This window comes from Brienomyrus brachyistius, chromosome 22, assembly GCF_023856365.1.
Source record: "Brienomyrus brachyistius isolate T26 chromosome 22, BBRACH_0.4, whole genome shotgun sequence".
Taxonomy (NCBI): Eukaryota; Metazoa; Chordata; class Actinopteri; order Osteoglossiformes; family Mormyridae; genus Brienomyrus; species Brienomyrus brachyistius.
In genome coordinates this window covers 470273-493645 of record NC_064554.1, presented here as the reverse complement: position 1 = coordinate 493645, position 23373 = coordinate 470273, and the positions used below count along the sequence as shown (strand labels likewise).

Here is a 23373-nt window from a genome sequence, read left to right as displayed (position 1 = left end):
GGCTCTTCCCTGCTTCTCATTGATGAAGGGCTTCTTCCTTGCTTTATGGGTCTTCACCGCTGCTTCTAGGAGCCTGTCCTACCAGTACACTTCACACTTCATGTTTTCTATTCCTTTTGAAGATCACTTGAGGTCATCCTCCGATTTGTTAGACACTGACGGATAAGTTGATGATCATTTCTGGCATTAGAAGGTTGCTTCTGCCCTCTACCTGGCTGGTTTTTGATTTTTCCCAGTGTCTCCTGCTTCTTCACCCTGTTCTTGTGTACTGCGGTCTTAGAAACTCATGAGCATGGAAGCAGCCTACCTCACAGTGTAGCCTTCTGCCAGCAGAACCAGGATTAAACCAGAATTTAACAATGTAGATTTTAAAAAAGTATATAGAGTGGTCTCTTAATTTTTTACAGAGCTGTGTATTGTTTATATGTATTTATTTTATGTTATGGCTGCATGTTTGAGCCTGAGGCCAGTTTTCAAATGGAGTCTGTTTCAGAATGCTACATTCACACCCCCAAAACCTTCATATCCCAAATACTGCATCATGAAAGGTGAAAATTGGTAGGTTTATGCTGGTGAAATAATGAAGATGGATGCTGCTGCTTTTAAATCATTTACAAGGTTGTTTAATGAAATGGTTTATTGAAAGGCATCTAACAATTTCAAACACATATGGTGATATAATAGACATTTGCCTCAGAATTATATTTCTGTTATGTAATTTTATCTTTAAAGTGACCTTATTAAATTTGTTCCCCGAAGTAATAATTTCATCCCACACCCTGAGGGCTTTTGCACGCTGGTTATATGTGCTGTTAGTGTGCTAACAGCATTTTCTACCCAGGGAGTCTGATCGAAACCCAAAATCAAGCTGCTGCTGTGAGCTCCTGCTGAGCACCCTGCTCGGAGGCATGTAGACTCGACGGACGCTACGGAGTGTTCCAGTGACTGCCCACTAGTACATATCTGCTAGACTCAACACTCACCGTACCGTACACCAGACAAAGCAAAAAAGCATAACACGGTGAGGTGAACAGTGATTTCTATCGTTTATATTCTTGCCCTCAGTAGGCATTATGATGCTGACGTGTCACTGAACGTGTCAGCCAATGTAGTCCATATCTGGTTTGATATCTTACTCCTGGGGATACCTGCATTTCTAGGGATACATTGAACTGCTTATATACTTTTCACATTTCCCTTCGTCTTCATCAAATAATTTCTCAATTGGATTTCTACAGAAGTTCAGAAGAGCAGGCCTTGATTTCTTTGGACAACCTGTGCTTAAAGCATGTGACTGGACATTATTATTCTTAGAGACGGAGAAATATGCGTCTTCTCTGTTCATTCCCAGAATAAGGAGTGAAATACAGGCAATCTACAGCCCAAGAAAGGCAGACAACCGCCTCTATCTGATTACATGGTCGGTAAGATCAGTTTCCTGGGGTGACTGGAGATTGCAGGAGGAGGTGCGTCCAAGCAACTAGACAAGGCAGGACCAGGTCTTGGTCCTGCCTCTACTAGTTACTTGGACCCACGCCCTCTACAATTGGTAATCTCTCTGAGCCAATCGCGTTTTGTTCTGCCCTCAGAGCAATTTTGTGTAAAATATAAGCATACCATGAGTATACTTTGCTTTTTTATTCCTTATTTGTTGTGTTTAGTTTGTTTTTATTTTATATGATTTGTGTGTCTAGACTGTGCCAACATCTTCCATGTATGAAAATATTGTACAGGACTTCTGCTAATTGCACTTTGTGCATTTTCACAGCTGTGCAAATATTGGTTTGATTGGCCTGTTGGCACATAAGTGTGCATGCTGTTGAGTTGTATTTTACAGGACAGTTAAAGCATTTCTTTTGTACCCAGTTGTTAATTCTTCATTGTGCATCTGCAGTTTTGTAAATAAATGTCAGTGTTTGACAATTTTACCTGTGCAATCAAGAACTACTGAGAAAGTCTTCTGAGAAACTTACTTTGGACTATTGTCTATATGGCTTAAAAGTACAAGGTCATGCATCTATCTCATCAGTGCGAATTAGCAAAGGCACAGTGCGGGAAGTGTAACTCATTGCTGTCAGTGCTTTGAACAGAAATTTATCAGGCTGGTTGAGGAATACAGCATTTTAATGTCCTTCACTGTTAACTTACAGAGGTTCCATGCCATTTTGTTTTTCAGACACTATGTGAACTATAGACAAGGTCTCACTTAGATGCAGTTCTCCTTGATGTAGCTGGGTTTGATTTGTGGCTGGTGTGTAGCTGGCCTCTGAGATGTCGCTCATGACCCTGTTCAGCGCAGGAAACATCCATCAGTGAGCAGGAAGGTGTTCCTTAGGTTTTGCAGACTTTACACAAGAGTTTATCTCCCAAAATCAGTCTAATAAAATTATAGCTTGTTTTTTACTTCCAGGGATTCAGGCTCAGCGTAAACTTTTCAGCTATTCAGTTAAACACCAATGGATAGATAAAAAAAAAACATAGCACTTATAACATCAAACTTCGTTTCTAAATTATACTGAATAATGAACCAACATCATGAAAAACATTAATCATGAGAAATCAGGAACAAATTAAACAACTAGCGTTTGAAAACAGCACGTAAAAATACGTGTAAAAAAAATGGTTCTCTGCTGGCCAGAGAAACATTCTATTAAAAATACATACAAATCTATTTTTGCAGGTAGAATGTGTGTTTGTGTACATTGTTTCACAATGTTGTTAAAGCTAAGAATCAAAATAGTATGTAAATATCCAGTCTGACATCACTAGTGATGCCCACAGCAGCTCTACTCCTGTGTCCCGTTTAGCCGCCTCAGCTTGGTGCCTCACAGTCGGCGGCTCCAGGCCTCTCAGCACTGAGCACTCAGAGGCTCCCCTGCTGATGAGCAAAGGGCTGGCAGGCAGAAGACCTGCCATGTGGGTGTGTGCAGGTTGGCTGTGACCTTCTGCCTCTGTCTGTGCACCTTGTCGATAAACTCTTAGGTCACTCAGGGTACAAGGCTGGGGACACCATGGACAGGATGGCAGTCAGTCAAAAAGCAAATGTGTCATAGAATAAATATTAATATTTTGTGTCTGATATGAAAAAGGGACAACATGGTGGGTCAGTGGGTAACATTGTTGCCGCAGCTTTTAAAGGTTTGTGGTTTAAAACACCCACGATGTTTAATTTGCAGTATAAGAGATTGAAAAATGGATGAATGGGATGGATTAGAAGGTAAATAAATACTAAAATTACAATGAATGTAGGTGGATATGAGCAGCTGTACAGCCATGAAGTCCATCAGAACGTGTCTCCATATGATCTCCATCTGAGGCCCCACACTGACTTTGGCCAGCTGTGTTTGTGCTTTTCTTGCTCACAACCAAATTCCCCAGAGATTCAATATTTCAGTAGGATGTATGAAAGCAACTGTGATGTCATCAGCTACAGAGTAACTGAGGGCTCTCTTCTGTCAGAATGCTTACAGTAACACAGCTGCAGTGGTAATGATGAGATCCCACCCTCTGTTCATCTTAATCCTTAATATTCACAATTGTTTGTTCATAAGTAAATAAACTTTCTCTATCTGCTTTTTCCATCTCATCTCCGTGGGCTTTATCATATTGACATAAACGTTTTAAATGTGTCAAAGACTTATGGTTTTATATAGTGTTTTCTCTTTTACTGGGTAAAATATTGAAGTGTCCTTATGGTAAAACTTCCTTTTACTATATGTAGCAGGTTTAATGTGTAAATCTTCCGGAACATCAGCACCTGCACTGTAGTATCACTCCTCCTGTCCTTTAATACTACAAAGGGCATTTCATACTCCACCCCTGTGCAAATGAGTCCCTGTTTCCTTCCTCCCTCCTCATTTAAACTGCACATTGTTGACTCTCTTTAAACCCTCAGTAGTTCCTAAGGAACACGGTGAAGAGCAGCTCACAGCAGATCATCTTCAGCACCGACCATGATCTCTGTGTCTCTGCTGCTGCTGGCAGCTGCATCCTGTGAGTCTCTGTGTTTCTTCAAAAAGAACAAAGATCAATAGAAAAACAGAAAAGTGAATAAAGAACCAGCAGTGATGTATGATAATGATATTGTCTGTTTCACACTCATATGTACTTTGCTTTCTTCTTGATTACAGGTGTTTTTTCTCTCTGGCTCTCAGCGGAGGAGGTCGCACTTCTCTCCCTCTCCCTCCCCTTATCTTCCCTGCTTCGCTCCTCTCATCTCGTCTAGTCTACTGTCTTATACTTGAAGAGACTCTCTCTGCTCTGCTCTCCAAACTACGAGAAATTATGGATTTGATCAGCTGGTCTCAACGCAATTGACACCATCTTCTCAACGAGAAGCCTGGGTTCGGGGGAACCTAACTGTCCAGCGGGAACGTACGCGGCTGGCTACACGATGGACGGATGGGAGCGGTGGAGGGTCGTGTGCATGGCAGCTCTTTCCGTGGAGGACATTGAAGACATCTACCTATTCGGAACTATGATTACAGGTATTATGCTGATTGGATTAGGCATTGCCCTGGTTTATCAAAATTGAAGAAGACCGTGACAGCCTCTCAAAGCCCCACTAGGCTGGCCGGAATGATTGATGGAGTGGGCAGAGCTGTTAGCACTCAGACTGTGAAACTGGATAACATCATGGAGAAGCTCACAGCTTTGCAAAACATTGGATGGAGTGGGCAGAGCTGTTAGCACTCAGACTGTGAAACTGGATAACATCATGGAGAAGCTCACAGCTTTGCAAAACTTATTGGATGGCGGAGACCAGCGTGGACATTAGAGGAGCTGGAAATTACAGCTTCTCGCACGGAAACCCAAACAACCTTATTCTATCAAGCTCCTGGCTCCCCTCAATCAGCACTGGCCTTGGCCAAGGCTGCTGCTGAACAAAAAGCTCCCCCGGAAGAACAGGCAGTGAGACTCTCTTGCATTCCTCTCCCCCAATCTCAAGGACTTGCACCCTCCCCCCATCCAACGCCTTCGCCGCTACCCCCAGCGTGAACAGGCGGGTCTGTGACCAGCGCCTCCATGGCTGCAGGACCGGATGGCTGTTTGTCTATGCTGGACTACCTCCACCTCCCCATTCCCTCACCTGTTGCGAGTCGTGTCTTTTCATGTTGTACAGTGTAGTGATCATGTGCTTATGTTGCTGAGGTGTTTTCTCCTCCTCTCTCCTCATGTCATCCTGTTTCTCTTCTTCTCTCCTCCCCTGTCTCCCGGCCGGTCTACCCCCTACTGTGATGTTGTATATGTAAGGTCGGGCGATGGCCTGCTTTTCGCTGGTACTTGTGACTAGTGACATGGTATATTGCAACAGCAATAAAGGGTTTGAATCAAATCAAATCAAATCAAATCACTGTAATATTCAACTCACACAGCCAGGATCTATGACAGTGAGACCAGGAGAGTCTCTGACCATCTCCTGTAAAGTCTCTGGTTATTCACTGACTGACAGCAGCTATGTTACACACTGGATCCGGCAGCCTGCAGGGAAAGAGCTGGAGTGGGTTGGTTGGATATGGTCTGGTGGAAGCACTTATTTCAAGGATTCACTTAAGAATAAATTCACCATCTCCAGAGACACCTCCAGCAGCACAGTGTCCTTACAAGGGAAGAGCCTGCAGACTGAAGACACAGCTGTGTACTACTGTGCACGACAATCACAGCAAGAGAATGTAATGGGAGAGTGATACAAAAACTGATTTATAAGAGATGAGACACAATAATACTAGTAATTGAATTTCCATCATTTTACCCACAGATCTATTATTTTACATGTTTATAATGTATTACTTTATGTCATCTGCCACTTTGTGGTTGAATTTCTCTTCTTCCTAAACACTTCCACTTTGCAATAATACCACATACAGCTGACTGTGGAATATCTAGCAGAGAAGAAATTCACAGCCTGACTTATTACAAAGGTGGCATCCTGTGACAGTATCACACTTGAATTCACTGAGCTCTTCAGAACATCCCATTCCTTCCCAGAAGTTTGTAAACCTGACTGTATGACTAGGTGCTTGATGTTATACAGCTGTGGCAATGAGCCTGAAGAAAAGACCTGAATTCAGTGATTAAGACGTCTGACTCAATACGTCCATATAGTGTGTGTCAAATCCTCCATAGCGGCAGATACTATTAATCACTAATCTGTCCGATAATAATAAAAATGATGCTGATGTAAGGCTCTGGTCCCCCCGCTACCCTGAATTGGACAAGAGGCTACAGAAAGTGGATGGGTGGATGGATGGATTTATGTTGATGTATAATGTAATTTATCTATAAAAAGACTTACATTTAACAATGATTTTTAATGACTGAGGATTCAAAAGTTTTGAGGCTCCCTGACATTGATCTATTCATTTCTTTTTAAAGTAATGAGTTTACAGGGTGTGTGAGTCTGAACACTTCTGATGAAGCTACACCCAAGCGGCCAGGACAGGACAACTTAATAACTATGTTTATTGTGAGGGATACTCGGACAGGAAGACACGGATCCAGCAATGCAAGCGATCGCATGTTTTATTGGCGAGATCAGATCGGTGGTACAGGTAGGGACAAGCAAAGATCGTGGTCGGTAATGGAGAGCGGGGGTCGAAAGCCAGGAAATCTGTCCTACGAGAAGGCACGGGACAGGACCACACAGGGGAGCGGGAACGGGACGTGCCGGTCTTGGCAGGGGAGTCAGGTCAGGAGCGGTTCTGGGGAAGGATAGGGGAGCAGGTAAGGAGAACACACCAGGCAGACAGAACAGGCGCGGGAAACGGGGAAGACAATAGACAAAGAATCGCTCAGTGTGGCACAAAGACATTCGCCTCAGTATTTCGCGTGTGCTGGGGTAAGTTGGTTTCTTTTGTTAATCAGCTGTAACACAGCAACACCCGGTAGGTCTCGCCTGCGTGGGCGTGTCATTTATACTTTTACAAAATCTTTGATAAAATCATGACTTTTTTAAAACCTAGACTTAATGTGTATAGAGCCACTCAGCTTACTGTAAATGCCAGGATAAAAAGCCTTAAGATGATGAGAAAAAGAAATTAATTTTGAAAAGTGTTTAATATAATTCCTGTGGTCTATAGAACGGGTTATCCTAGGATTTGGGTTGATACTTTTCTGTAACGAAAAATTCAGATGGGCTGAGAAAAAAAATAAGATGAAGGGTGTAGAATCGCCTGTGGTCTGTGGAAACAGAACGATTATAATCATCAAACTACAAACAATCACTGCAGTTCCAACAGGAAGCACAAGGTGTCCTCAGTGTGACAGTAAATGCAGGCAGCAGAGGGACACAAATATCAGACTGAGACCCATTTTAGATAGACTGTAGCAACTGTGTTAAATTGTTCTTGTGAATAATTGCCTAAATTGTGTTTAAAATGTGTAAATTGTGTAATATAGATGTTATAATTTTAAATATGAATTGCTTCATACTTATATTCCATTTTATTCTGTTAAAAACGGAGTAACTAATTTGCTAAAATACTATACTATACACAGCACACAATAACATAAATTAATTTAATAAAATCTCTTCCCTTTTGCTGTAGCAGCTGTACTGCTTTATAAACTGCTGTTGTGAATCATGCCAAAATGCTGTAATATGGTTCTTATAGTTATCATGAATTCCCTACAAAACCCCTTCAAACAACAAACCTTCAATCAAACAAATAAATTCTTCATTAAAATTCTAAAAGCATATAATATTGAATCATTGACTATGAAATCCAGCACTACAACGTGTTAACATGAACATAGAGGTATGAATGTAAATAGTTTAACTCTTACAGTATATTTTATTCTATTAAAAACTTAGTAAACGACTTGGTAAAAATGTGAGAAAATAATATTTTTACTTTGCACAACACATAATAAAAAAAGTAATTAAATACATGTTATTACTTATTAATGCATTTCATGACATTTAGAAATTTAGGATGAGGTCATAGTGAAATTGGTTTTACTACAAAAATTGTGCGATTATCACTTTTGGAGTGCATTGTCCAAAGATAATGTTTGTATAGTAAGTCTCTGCAGGGCAAATTAATCATGTGATGATTTCCCCCCCAAACCACCCCACGCCCATCAGAGGAGGATCCTGTACAAACCTGCCACAGCTTTTAAAGGAGCCAGTGTCAGTGTGTGACAGAGAGCAGCAGTCACTGGGACTCAGTGTGTACTTTACCTCAGTGCTCCTCCCTCTGTCCTGCAGCCATGAAGCTCCTACCAGCCCTGCTCACCCTCACAGCACTGGCTCTCTCAGGTCCCTGTCTCTCTCCTCTCTGTCTCTCTTTCTCTCTGCATCTTTCTTTGTGCTCATCTAAAAGTCTGCTCTACCTCTTTATTTACAGGTGTGAAGGCTCAGGTTGTACTGACTGAGTTTGAACCAGTGGTGAAGAGACCAGGAGAATCACACAGACTGACATGTACAGTCTCTGGATTCACATTCAGTGACTGGTGGATGAGCTGGATCAGACAAGCTCCTGGGAAGGGACTGGAGTGGGTTGCTGGGATCAGCACTGGCGGTGGTAGCACCTGGTACTCGCAGTCTGTTCAAGGCAGGTTCACAATCTCCAGATTCGACGGCAAGAACCAGCTGTATTTACAGATGAACAGCCTGAAAGCTGAAGACACGGCTGTGTACTACTGTGCCAGACACTCACAGTGATGGGGGCTGTGGGGAAGCTGTACAAATACTACTTCCTCACAGAGAGTAAGGATGTTACATTATTATTTATCCTGGAGTTGAGTGTATCTGTTCATTTTTTGACATTCAGTTGAAGTTGTAAAAAACCAACTTATTAGACATTTATAAATTCAAAAATTACAATATTTAAAATTCTTAAAACAGTGACTTTCTCCTATCGCCACATTTACGAGCAGCAATACTTAAAAATTGTAACCTCTGCAGCCTAGTGACCAGAGATGGTCATACTTTACCCGCTGTAGGGTGATGAGGATGGGCGCTGTGACTCTGTCCCAAACCATCACTTCTAATTTCAGGGTCTGTATAATGACTGTCTGAGTTTTGCTCCAGGCTCAGCCATGTTTGCTGTTGTTCTGGACAGGATGTACAGCCGCTGTGAACCTCCTTGTAAACTGTCAGCTAGATTTTCAGTTCCTGTTGTAATTCTGAGCTGTGTCTCATAGCCCCTAGTCCACTGGAGACCCCTTTCCTGGTCTGGTTCCACACTTTTCCTTGTATCCTGTGACCATCAGCCCTCCTCACTTGAGTCCTGCCTCACAGAACTTGTTCCCCAGCCGTTTGACCCCTCAGAAGCCCAAAGCCTGGTTGGCTGCCTGTTTCCCAGAGTGTGGCTTTTGCCAAAGGACTAAGGGACTGTCATTACTGTGCTCGACAGTGACAGTGACAGGAGAGACTGTAGGGCTTTACAGAACCTTCAGCTCTGAGGGTCCCTCAGGATGTCAGAGGCAGTGTGTGGCTCAGTGGGTTATGATTGTACTCATGATCAGATGGTCACTGGTTTAATCATGTGATCAGCAGACTGATGTCACTGAGGGCCCCTGAGCAAGACCCTTAACCCTCCAGTGTCCAGCAATTGTCTGATCCTGCTTTATGAAAAACGTCTTTTACTTTGGATAGAAGCAGTTGCTAAATAAACCAAGTATAAGTACATCTGTGTCAAAACTTTATTAAAATACATTCCATTGAGGGTATTTTTTGAAGAATGCAGTATATTGACATTTTTAAGTAAAGCAACTAAAAAAGATGAATTGCCAAGCTGAATACTGTCAAAAAGTTATTAAAATAAAATGCAATCAATGCAATTCCAGCCAGAACCACAAGATGTCCTCAGAGTGACAGTAAATGCAGGCATCAGAGGGACACAAACATCACAGTGATGCCCATTTTCAACAGACTGTAGCAACTATGTTACATTTGTCTTGTGAATCATTGCCTGACTTATGTAATATGACTGTTAAAGTTTTAAATATGACCAGTTTCAAACTTATATTTCATTCTATTTGTTGAAAACTGAGTAACTGACTTAGTAAAAGAATATAAGAAAATAACTTTGCACAACAAACAATAACATAAATTAATTAAATAAAATCTACTCCCTATTAATGAATTTTATTAAAAATTTTTTCTCTGTAGAATTTTGATTTTACAAAAAGTGTTATTATTTCTAGACTCCATGGGACATGAACTATTTGTATATTTAGGTTTTACATATCAAATTAAGCTGATTATTATGTGACCACTCCCACTGCAGGACTGACAAAGGAGGATCCTGTACAAACCTGCCACAGCTTTTAAAGGAGCCAGTGTCAGTGTGTGACAGAGAGCAGCAGTCACTGGGACTCAGTGTGTACTTTACCTCAGTGCTCCTCCCTCTGTCCTGCAGCCATGAAGCTCCTACCAGCCCTGCTCACCCTCACAGCACTGGCTCTCTCAGGTCCCTGTCTCTCTCCTCTCTGTCTCTCTTTCTCTCTGCATCTTTCTTTGTGCTCATCTAAAAGTCTGCTCTACCTCTTTATTTACAGGTGTGAAGGCTCAGGTTGTACTGACTGAGTCTGAACCAGTGGTGAAGAGACCAGGAGAATCACACAGACTGACATGTACAGCCTCTGGGTTCACATTAAGTAGCTATGAAATGAACTGGGTCAGACAGGCTCCTGGGAAGGGACTGGAGTGGGTCGCTTATGCATATAGCAGTAGCACTTACTACTCCCAGTCTGTTCAGGGCAGATTCACCATCTCCAGAGACGACGGCAAGAACCAGCTGTATTTACAGATGAACAGCCTGAAAACTGAAGACACGGCTGTGTACTACTGTGCCAGAGACTCACAGTGATGGGGGCTGTGGAGAAGCCGTACAAATACTACTTCCTCATAGAGAATAAGGATGTCGTAATTATTTATTTTGTCATGTTTTACCTTAATAAAATTTCATATATTTGGAAAATTGGAATTAATGCAAACTGAACAATGAAAAATGTATATTTATGAAATTGTTTGTGTTTCTTTTACATTCATCTGCCTAAATTAGTTATGCATTTGAATGATTTGAAAGAGAAAAATCATACTGAAAAATCCACTTTTTGGCCACTAAAATAGACGAGGCGACACACCAGTTTGTTACCGCAAGATAATCAAAAGGAAAATATGGAAAAGAAAGAACAATATTTTCCATTTTTTTGGCAAATGACAGAACCCAAGCTGAGCAGAAATTCCATCCATCCATCCATCCATTTTCTTAACCGCTTATCCTACTGGGTCACGGGGGGTCCGGAGCCTATCCCGGAAGCAATGGGCACAAGGCAGGGAACAACCCAGGATGGGGGGCCAGCCCATCGCAGGGCACACTCACACACCATTCACTCACACATGCACTCACACCATTCACTCACACCATGCACTCACACCATTCACTCACACCATGCACTCCATCCATCCATCCATTTTCTTAACCGCTTATCCTACTGGGTCACGGGGGGTCCAGAGCCTATCCCGGAAGCAATGGGCATGAGGCAGGGAACAACCCAGGATGGGGGGCCAGCCCATTGCAGGGCACACTCACACCATTCACTCACACCATTCACTCACACCATTCACTCCTACAGGCAATTTAGTAACTCCAATTAGCCTCAGCAGGTCCTTGGACTGTGAGAAACCGGAGTACCCGGAGGAAACCCCACGACGACATGGGGAGAACATGCAAACTCCACACACATGTGACCCAGGCGGAGACTCGAACCCGGCTCCCAGAGGTGTGAGGCAACAGTGCTAACCACTGCACCACCATGTCGCCCCCTGAGCAGAACTGAACAATAAAATCTGTCAGGAGAAGAAGCAGAAACATAAAGGAGCAGCATTTAGTGGAGGCTAATGCTAATGAGACAGATCTCAGGAAGGAGTAAGAAAAGTGCAACGGAGGTGAAAAGTTTGATGTAGCCTGCAGGTGGCGATAGTGTATATCACATTGCTGCATGTTTAACTAATAGCACCTTATCGTTATGTGAATGACGCCATCATGGTCTTTATGAGCTCCCACACTTCAGAGTTTATATATTAATCACTTCCTATAGGGCACCAACAAACGGCTTATGCAAAGGTACAAAATGGCTGCATAGAACATGGAGAAGTCCTGGTCCTGCCAGTTAGAGTAGCTGTGTGACATTCACAAACGACTGGTTCATAGGGAGCAGGTTCCTTACAAGAACTGTACTCTTGAACACTGTGCGGCATGTTCTCCGCATGTCGTCGTGGTACTCCGGTTTCCCCCCACAGTCCAAAAACATACGGAGGCTAATTGGAGTTACGAAATTTCCCATATGTGTGAGTGAATGGTGTGTGAGTGTGCCCTGCGATGGGCTGGCCCCCCATCCTGGGTTGTTCCCTGCCCATTGCTTCTGGGATAGGCTCCGGACTCCCTGCGACCCAGTATGATAAGCGGTTTGGAAAATGGATGGATGGATAAACCTGGGTCTATTAAAAGAAGGTGATGCTGCCTGAACCACCAACCAAGGCTGGGAGGAAAGGGAGGAACACTAGTCAAATGAAGGAAGAAAAGCAGCCCACCCTATCTCATGGTCACGAATACAAAAGTCAGGGAGTGTTATGAAGAAGACACCACACTTAAGACCATTGGTTTTATGCAGTGAATTACACCAGAGAGAGTTTTTGCATTTTATCTGTTATGTAACATTCCTCAGACTTCATTTTAATGTTTTCTTCAACACAACAAAGTCCCACGGTAACAAAAGCGCTGAGGCCAGGATCGTTAATTGCAATGTGGGGAGTGCAGACCAGCTGGGGTGGGGGATCGTGCTCAGTCACGGTAAAAGGCAAACGGGTAATTTGTGAATAAGCTCATAATCTAACTACAGCTTCTTGTATTGTGGGAGGCGTGTGTAACATAACGTTGTTCCACATACCAATATCACTACGTATCGGTATCGCAAAACAAAATATTAAATGTTAAGATTCTGTCATTCTTAAAATCTGAGTATTTAACATTATGTTCCATAGCGATTTGTGGAGATAAATGCCCTCGGACAGTAGCGTTCATTTCACAATTAAGTCTCTTTAAGTCATTGTTTTATGTTATGCAGGATGAATGTGCGATTTTTAATTAATCAACCTTTAAGGGTTATATGCTTACGGTGTTGTATACTATTCTCGGTCTACAAGTCAATTTATAAAAGTTTGTTCCTCTAATTATAGAATAATATATAGAATAATTATACAAGAGATATAATTATTATGATGTTATTATTTAATTGTGTGGGCCGTGTTGCTTGATTACATTTGACTCCTCGGCACGTGGGACGCTGCCGGTTTGAAAGACGCGGCTTCACTTGTTTTCTGCACGAAGATGACGAGGTGGGTTGCCATTCTGCTCCCATTTTATCGGATAATTTATCTTATTATTTAGTATCTGTCAAATTTGCATATATATTAAAATATGTTTGGTGAGGGCTCTGTTGAACAACTCCGCTTTGACCAGAAGGGAGACCACTAGCAGGTTCTGCTTTACTTGTCCCTATATGAGGTGTTGCGGTGTTAAGCTGGTGATGCAGGTGGAGAGGTTTGAACACTGTCAGGTGTCCCTCCTGAACAGGGCACGTCCCACAAGCTCAATCCCAGCCAAGCAGGCCTGAGTCCAGCTCTCACTCCCCCGATCCCCAGCAATGTCAACTTGGAAGGGGGTGTTCTGTACGCATAACTGAGACAACCCAGGTGGGGCTCAGCTTATCGGCTGCACTACCTGAGGCCTGACTCGACCAAGGTTGGCAAAATCGCCTTCAGGTATCACCCACCCTAGTGAGTGTCCAAGCTAGGGCCGTTCTCAGAACTCACCCTAGACGAGGTCCTGCTCAAAAGTTGTAATGACCGCCTGAGGTACCTGTCAGCCTTGCCCTTAATGAGTCAGTGGGTGCAGCCGGGCTGGCACGCTTTTGGGCATCCAATTGCTGAGAACTCCCCTTCGGTTCTGACAAACTGTACGATCGCAAGCAGTGACAGCAGAGCCACAGACAAGCTCAACCAACAGAGAGCGAATGGTAAGCACCTAGCACAGGAAGAGCTTAACCGATTAGGTCCAGAACGACTCCCTGATGTGATTGTGTATGTAACTGGTTGATTGTTGTTAATAGTGGTTGAACTTCTATGCAAGTCACCTTGTTGGGGGAGAGGGAATGAATGAAAGCATGAAATGAAATAAAACCTAAATTAAATCAAAAAGGTAAAACATAAATCAAACCAAATGAATTGTGTTTCTTATTCAATTGTAAACATCAATTAGTTATGCAGCAATAAGCTAATTAGATGTTAATGTGTTGTAATCAAATTGATTTAGTTCGTGAAGTTGATTAATGCTTTCAGGCAAGAACCTGTGTGTCCAATTATGCGTGTTGGTATTACCGCAGTTGACCACCAGAGACCCAACTCAGATGTTATTAACCTACTATGGCTGACCACTAGAGGTGCAATTTCAATGGAGTGGCGCTGCTCTGGCTTGCCACTAAAAGTGCAATTTCAAAATGGAGTGGTAGTTCTATGCCTGACCACTAGAAGCGCGATTTCGTAATGGAGTGGTAGTTCTATGCCTGACCACTAGAAGCGCGATTTCGTAATGGAGTGGTAGTTCTATGCCTGACCACTAGAGGCGCGATTTCGTAAAGGAGTGGTAGTTCTATGCCTGACCACTAGAGGCGCGATTTCGTAATGGAGTGGTAGTTCTATGCCTGACCACTAGAGGCGCGATTTCGAAAGAGTGGTAGTTCTACAGCTGACCACTAGAGGCGCGATTTCGAAATGGAGTGGTAGTTCTACGCCTGACCACTAGAGGCTCAATGGGGCGTTGCTCCTTCTGTGGGGGGGGGGGGGGTCCCAGGCAAGTGAGCCTAAGGGGTAACAAAACAAATGGCGTCAGGCAGGCCTTCAGGGCTCTGACCTCTAAGTGGTTAGAGTGGCGTTCGCTGACTGCACGCGTAACCAAAGATATAGCTAGGCGGTTGCCGACGCTAGATGAGTGATTTTCACTGCATGCGCATGCCGCTTGCGGCCTTCTTCTGCGCCTTGTGCAATTTAACCCATTAAAACAATTACTGAAGCGAGACAGCGCTCGCGTTACTGCGACGGATCTAAATGGTAAGTGCACTGTATCTCGTCGCAAATGGTGCTTAAACCACGGCGGGTCGCAAGCACAGGAGACTCCCAATTTCTAAATGACACACACACTTGGCTCACAGCGCAAAGTGGGGTTAAACTTACTTTGTCTAAAGCAGGCACACACATATGAGTAAGATCCTGAAAGGTAGCTGAGCTATCGGTCTTATCTCAGGGAGTCCAAGCGCAACAAATTCAGGTTAGAACCTCGTAACAAGAATTCCTGTTCGCTAATAGAGAGATCTCTGCCAGGATATATAGAAACGGAGAAACTCGTCCGAGTCGATCCTAGAAACAACGCGCTATATCTGAGAATCTCGTCAGATATAGGTTTAAGGTTTACTGCAGTTTAAAACGAAATAAACTAAAATAAAATAACCAAAAATAAAACAAAATAATATAACTACTAATAACAGAAATAAAATAACTATAATAAGCCCGTATGATCCCGCTTAAATGCCTTCAGATTGCAGAGTGCGATTGATCCTCAACTTTTGCAACCAGTTCACAGCGCTTATTCAACTGTACGTTAGGTCATAAAAAGTTAAAATTGTGTGCTCACAATAAGTTTAAAGCTTGTGCCCGCATTCTTCAATAAATGTAGGAATTATTAGTTCAGGTAAATTTTAATATCTCCACCAATATGTTTTGAAATTAATTAACTTATTATTTAATGCTGATTATTAACCAATTGTTAACGAATGATCGGCTCCTCCAAACTCAATTGTGAATCGCCGTGAGTCTGTTAATGTGAGACTTAAATGGGATTCATTAATAACCAGTATCGCTCAATAACCTGGGTTAGAAGGCTGGTCCAGCGAGCTGCGTCAGCAGGTAATGTAAATTCTCGATAGCGATGCTCCCCTCACGGCCGATGAGAGAGAGTCTCGCGATATTTCAGGCGAGTTTGAGGTTTCAGAGCGTAGTAGCCAGATCTCACAGAGGCAGGTACTATTGTTGAGCACTCAATGACGGAGGCTGAAGTTGTGTAAAAGACATGCATTTATTCCTACAACTAACATAAGACAGACATTACACCTAACAAACAATAAACATGAAATTACGGAATAGACACAATGTAATCATGAAAATGCAATGCCCAGATTTAAAACGAGTAACCTAAAAAGGGAAAAACTGTTCTGCAAAGCAAGCAGTTTGTGGAAACACAACCCTAAAGTAATATAGCAGGTGAATAGGACAGTTTAGCTTGTTAGAAATGAAAGGAAGTTGGTTTATTTGGCTGCAGGAAAGGGGGGGGGGGGTCTTGGTAGTTGCTTGCAGTGGCTGATGAGCTGATGGGTGTTGGCACTCAGGGAGGCTCGGTGTTTGCAGCGGTTGTTGGAGTGGAGCCCCTCTGATTCTCTCTCCTGGTGAATCTTGGGCTTGGTTGCAGTTCTCTGTCCAGCTGGGCCTTCACTGGCAGGCTTCAAGGAGGGCTTCTTGTTGGCTTCTCTTCTCTTGGGCTGATGTTCTCTGCCTCTCTTTGGGCTGATGGTCTTTTGTTTTCTCCTCCCTTCTGTTTCTCCTCTCCTGGCTTTGTTCAGAGGTGACAGGTTTTATAGTATTAAGTTCGTGAATAAGAGTGACCAGGAATTCCACTCCTGGACCAATGGCTGACCATCCATTTGGCGGGCTTTCAGAAGGGGGTCTCTATCAGTCCTTTTGAGATTTATGACCAGATTGATTTCCCTTGTATTGATGATTTTCATTAGGCTGGTGTAACTTTTGATATATTCACTTTCGTGGTGACCACTGACCAGATTTGTAAACTGAAGTGATTGTCCATCGGTTTGATACCAAACATGCTGTACCAGCCTAGTGGTTCACACCGAATACCATCTGTAATGATTAATTAATGATTACTTATATTATGTCATTATGTTATATTACTCACACCAGTACCTGGTCCAGGTGGTCTAGATTGCACCTCAATCAGAGGTTACCATTTATACAGACATTATATGATATATTCACATTCCAACAGCACATCTTACCTTTAGGCATGGTAGAATACAAAGATCAGATAAGGCCTGCTGAGGAATGTGGAAAAGAAAAGGGGGACGAAGATTTGTCAGTCAAGGAAAAAGAATCTGTGAAAGTTAGGACACATTACAAACATAACCTATCTGTATATTGAGACTAGTAGTCATGAGTAAATAAATATACAGATATACAACAGCCAAATTTAAAAGAAACTTTCTCTAGGGTGTTGGGCGAGTGGTATGTAAGGCAGGATGTCTGGGGAGGGGGTTGTGTGCCAAGTCGAGGGACCCCTGTCCTTGAGGTCCACTCTGCTGTCTGTAGGTCGTTAAAACTTTGAGCAATAAAAGTTGGAGTGCTGGCCTCCCTTGTTAATCTGTGTGTGTTTAAGTGTGTCTGTGTGTGGGGTCACGAACCCCCTTTGAGGCCTTGGCCAATGTGTGCCTCAAATTCAAATTTATATCAAATTCAAATTTTATTTGTCACATACACAGTCGTACACAGTACGATATGAAGTGAAATGAAGCTTACACGACCGCCAGTGACCTAAAAGAGAATTCTTTACATAAAATAGAAGTAGAAATAGAAGTGTACTGTACATAATAGAAATAAAAATAGAAATATGCTGTACAATAGAAATTCTTTCACATTGAAATTAGGTGGAGGAAGTATGGTGTGCAAGTATGCATGAAAAAAGTGCCTTAAGATGCCTTATTAAAGTGACTTTGTGCAAGGGTCCAGATGTAAACATGACCATGTGAGTTCAGATGTGAGTGTAGATGTGCATGAGAGTGTCCATAGTGTCCATTGGCGTTAGCAGGTTGTATTAGTTCTGTGTTTGTGTGTTGTTGAGAGACCTTATCGCCTGCGGGTAGAAGCTCCTCCTCAGTCTCTCTGTGTTAGCCTTCAGGGAGCGGAAGCGCTTCCCTGACCGCAACAGATGGAACAGTCTATTGTTGGGATGGCTGAGGTCCTTTGCAATCTTCCTGGCCTTGGTCCAGCACCGCTTGGTGTAGATTGAGTGCAGGTCAGGGAGCTTGGTGCGGATGATGCGCTCAGCTGAACGCACCACCCTCTGTATAGCTCGCCTGTCCTGCACTGTGCTGTTCCCGAACCAGGTCGTGATGTTTCCCGTCAGGATGCTCTCTATGGTGCAGGAGTAGAAATTCCTGAGCACCTTGGAGGGCAGTCTGAAGTCTTTCAAACGTCTGAGGTGGTACAGACGCTGCCGGGCCTTTTTCACCACGGTGTTGATGTGGCAGGACCATGACAGGTCCTGCGTGATGTGAACACCGAGGTATCTGAAGCTGTCCACTCTCTCCACTGGGCTCCTGTTGATGACGGGGGTCTGGTAGTTCCTCTCCTGCTTTGTACTGAAGTCCACTATCAGCTCCTTTGTCTTGCTGACGTTCAGGAGGAGATTGTTCCTCTGGCACCAGTTCTCCAGATTTCCAATCTCCTCTAGGTAGGCCGTCTCATCGTTGTTCGTGATCAGGCCGACCACGACAGTGTCGTCAGCAAACTTGATGACGGTGGTGGAGTTGGTAGTGGCCATGCAGTCGTAGGTGTATAGAGAGTACAGGAGGGGGCTCAGAACACAACCCTGGGGGGCTCCAGTGCTGAGAGTGAGGGGGGCTGAGACATGACCGCCCATCCTTACTGCCTGTGGTCTGCCAGTTAGAAAGTTGGAGATCCACTGACACATGGATGAGCTGAGTCCCAAGTGCTCCAGCTTGGTGGTGAGTGTGGAGGGAATTATGGTGTTAAATGCAGAGCTGTAGTCGATGAAGAGCATTTTCACATAATTCCCTTTCCTAGTGTCCAGGTGAGTGAGGGATGTGTGGAGGAGATTTGAGATTGTGTCGTCTGTGGAACGGTTTGGACGGTATGCAAACTGTAGTGGGTCCAGTGTGTCGGGTAATGAAGAAATGATGAAGTCTCTGACCAGGCGTTCAAAGCACTTCATCACTACTGAGGTGAGGGCTACAGGGCGGTAGTCGTTGAGGGAAGCAGGATGTGGTTTCTTTGGAACAGGAACAATGATGGACTCTTTGAAGCACGTGGGGATCACCGACTGAGATAAAGAGATGTTGAATACCTCAGTGAACACAGGTGCTAGCTGGTCTGCGCAGGCTCTGAGAATACGGCCTGAGATGCCGTCTGGTACTGCTGCCTTCCTGGTGTCCACTTTCTTGAAGGCTCTCCTCACGTCGTGCTGAGTGATGATGAGCGCGTTTCCGGTGCTGGCAGTGTTTTCCTGTCTGCAGCCGGTAGCGCCGCTAGCATTAGCGCCGTTAGCATTAGCTGCAGCCTCGAAGCGAGCATAGAAGGTGTTGAGCTCGTCTGCCAGAGTCGCGTCCGCGTTCATCATACCGGTTGTTGGTGCTTTATAATCCGTGATTGTCCTTAGTCCCTGCCACAGGCTCCTAGAGTCTCGCTGTTGAAGCTGTGACTCTAGTTTCCTCCCGTAGCGCTGCTTCGCCTCTTTCACCGCCTTCCGGACGTTGTATGACACAGCCTTGTATGGTTCCATGTCCCCCGACGCAAGTCCCGTGTTGTAGGCGGCGGTGCGAGATCTCAGGGCGTCACGGATGGTTTTATCCACCCACGGTTTCTGGTTGGGAAACGTTCTGATAGTCTGTTTCTCCACGATATCGTCCGCTAGCTTCCCAATGAATCCCACAACCGCTTCCGTAAACACGCTGACATCCTCGGAGCTGTTTCTGAACATGTCCCAGTCTGCGTCGTCAAGTGCATCCTGTAACACGGCCACCGATTGGTCCGTCCAGCGCGCGACCTCCCTCTGAGCCGGAACTTCCTGTTTCAGCCTTTGTTTGTATTTTGGCATGAGGAAGATGGCGGCGTGATCGGATTTTCCAAATGCTGGACGAGACTGCGCCTTGTAACCGTCTTTGACCGTTGTATAACAATGGTCCAGTGTCCTTTCGCCCCTGGTGGGGCAGGTGATGTGCTGATAAAAGTTCGGCGCTGCGCGTTTGAGGTTGGCCCTATTAAAGTCCCCCGCCACAATGAGCGCAGCGTCCCGGTGCTGTGTCTGGTGCTGTGTGAGCGCCTCATGCAGCTCGCACAAGGCCGTGTCCGTGTCCGCTTGTGGTGGAATATAAACGGCACTGATTTCATCTCGTACCAGGGTAGGGCTTGTCTCAGGCCACCTGGAATTTAAGCTTTGTGATATGTGCATGTGTGATCCTACAGGGGTTTCAAGCATGCTGAGGCAATCCAGGACGATCATCAGCAGAAGATGACCCTGGGGTTAGAGTGGGGGGAGGGATTTTATATTCCCTGGCCTGCTCGTCGTCATGTGAATGATAAGAGCATCTGTCTTTTTCGTTTTTAAAAGAAGCAAACTCATTAAGCTACATCCAGAAAAGACGCTACAGACTGAATACAGTACAGCTGCAGGCTGCACACGACATCTGCTCCTAACGGGACAGTGTGAAACAATGAAGCGAAGCTGCAGTGATATTTCATTTTGCGTCGCCCCAGTTCGTTTGATATGGGCATTTTAACGCTATTGTTTCGATGAGTGATTAGGTCATGCTGACGTTTCTCTGCGGTCCCTCACAAACTTTGTGTCACGTAGACTTCTGCGTCACATGGAAAATGTTGTACTGACACATTTTGACTTGAAAAGATGCTGTGCAGTTTACGTCGTGATACCGCACCAAGGTTTAATCCTTGTAATAGTAATGGGTGGAGTGGGGTTCTGTCACCCCCAATTTGAGCTGAATTAGCTCCCTGTAATGCACCTTCGTCCCCAAAAGCATGTGATTGGTCAAATGAGGTCTGCAAACTGCTCATAGTGTCTGCACTGTTAATGATTCATAATAATGATGCAACTAATACACTACATCATGGCCATGAGGTTTTGGTTGATGTCAGAACATAAAGCCCCTCCCACTGGAGTAGTCAGGAAAGATGAAAACCTAAAGACTCAGATTTAGGAGCACAGGAGTGAGGGTGGGATAGGAGCTGCCGCAGCAGAATTGGCATCTCACCGGGACGGCTTTTTCCGGAAGCTGGGCGCTCTCCTCCAGATGCTTGCTTCTCACATGGCTGCTGTCTGTGCACACTGAACAATCCATGTGGCAATTTGCTCAGACTTTTTATTTTCATCCAAGACTGTGTTACAGAATCCTATTTTAAAAACAGATTTTAAAAGCAATTGTCAACTGTTGCAGCTGCAAAAATTCCTAAAACAAATGTGCCATGTCTTTTATAGTATCAGTAAAGAATGCAAATTCTTTATGATTCACTCTCTGATATGCTTAGTTACTTCTGGAAGTGCCGAGAGACTCCCTGGGTGGGCTGCTGGTCTGTTTTAGGGTTCACCCATGTGGATATTGATTCAGTTCTATAGATTACCTATTACAAAGCACACAAGCACAGCCAACAACAATCCTGGGCTCCATGAATTTACTTATTTATGGAGGTTAGGTGACAAAGAGAAGAAGTTGCAGAAGCCCTCAACTGCACAAGACAAATCTAGCTGAGCTTCTTCATGAGATTTTTAGTCAGAACGAACTCCAGGCTGTACCCTTCAAATCCTAGTCCTACACCCAGGGGCGCCGCTAGCAATTTTGGGCCCTATGACAAAATATGAGGTTGGGCCCCCCTACCACACCCATTCAGATCTCTGGGGGCCCCTAAAGGGCGTGGGCCCTTAGAATTGTCCCAACTTTCCCCCCCTTAGCGGCGCCCCTGCCTACACCTCCTTCAAACTGACCAAACCTCAGTGTAGCTCCTCCTTCAAACTGGCCAATCCCCAGTGTAGCTCCTCCTTCAAACTGGCCAAACCCCAGTGTAGCTCCTCCTTCAAACTGGCCAAACCCCAGTGTAGCTCCTCCTTCAAACTGGCCAAACCCCAGCGTCACTCCTCCTTCAAACTGGACAAACCCCAGCGTCGCTCCTCCTTCAAACTGGCCAAACCCCAGTGTAGCTCCTCCTTCAAACTGGACAAACCCCAGTGTAGCTCCCCCTTCAAACTGGCCAATCCCCAGTGTAGCTCCTCCTTCAAACTGGCCAAACCCCAGTGTAGCTCCTCCTTCAAACTGGCCAAACCCCAGTGTAGCTCCTCCTTCAAACTGGCCAAACCCCAGCGTCACTCCTCCTTCAAACTGGACAAACCCCAGCGTCGCTCCTCCTTCAAACTGGCCAAACCCCAGTGTAGCTCCTCCTTCAAACTGGCCAAACCCCAGTGTAGCTCCTCCTTCAAACTGGCCAAACCCCAGTGTAGCTCCTCCTTCAAACTGGACAAACCCCAGTGTAGCTCCCCCTTCAAACTGGTCAAACCCCAGTGTAGCTCCCCCTTCAAACTGGTCAAACCCCAGTGTAGTTCCTCATTCAAACTGGCCAAATCCCAGTACAGCACCTCTTTCAAAGTAACCAAAGTAACCACAGTACAGTACCCCGGCTCTGTTTGAAAAATTGTGGTGTGTCCGCATTTCTGCAGTCAGTGTACCGTTCTAGCTTTGCTGTATCTGGTTTAAATAAAAATGTAAATGAAACGGTCTTGAGCCTTTCGGATGCGGCTCTGAAGGGATCTGAGCTACCATGTTTGCTCCTGTTGCTGCACAAGCATGTTTCAGAATACTGCAAATTTGTTTCTGTAACACAGTAACATTTGTTTCATGGTCGTGACAGGTCCTTCTCCCAGATTTAATCACAGGAGCCTGGCTCTAAATCACCCCGCAAAATCCTTTTGTCGGGCTTGTTTTAGGGCTCAGCTACACCCCATGTCCCTTCATCTGCTATTGTTTGAGACAAAAATCATCATTTAAATCTCAAGTTATTCAGGATGCAACGCATCACTGATTTTCTGAGCGTTCATCACAAAATCTCCATTCATTTTCAGCACTCCAAAGGTCTGGACACCTTTGAAACAGGATGTTTCTCTGGTAGCCGGAAGTATGTGTTGAGTGTAGAGACGTCCTCTTGTTCAGCTGCTTTCCGTTTGCATCGGATGGTGCAGCCCATAGACTCGACGACTACAGAACATTGGGAAAACAACACTGACAGCCTGCATTGGTCAGAAAGCCTGGCTCAGTTTGCCTTTCAAAGGAGGCACAAGGTGTGGACATTCTCGCTGGAGCTGATAGCTGATTGACAGATAGCGGCGGAGGTCCCTGGGGCTTGTTCTGAGTCGTCACTGGCAGGCAGTGACAGCACAGCTGTGCTTGTATGGATGGTGCCGGGAATCCATAAATGGACTGCGAGCTCTTCTGCAAGTTACTGGC

General features: G+C 44.5%; 1 gene segment (V, D, J or C); it reads left to right on the top strand.

Annotated features, from left to right (window-relative positions):
• Positions 1–8089: 8089 nt before the first annotated feature.
• On the top strand, positions 8090–8680 carry LOC125717371 (Ig heavy chain V region 6.96-like). The segment is given in 2 exon segments: positions 8090–8260; positions 8349–8680. Coding segments are annotated over 2 exon segments (366 nt in total).
• The last annotated feature ends 14693 nt before the right edge of the window (positions 8681–23373 follow it).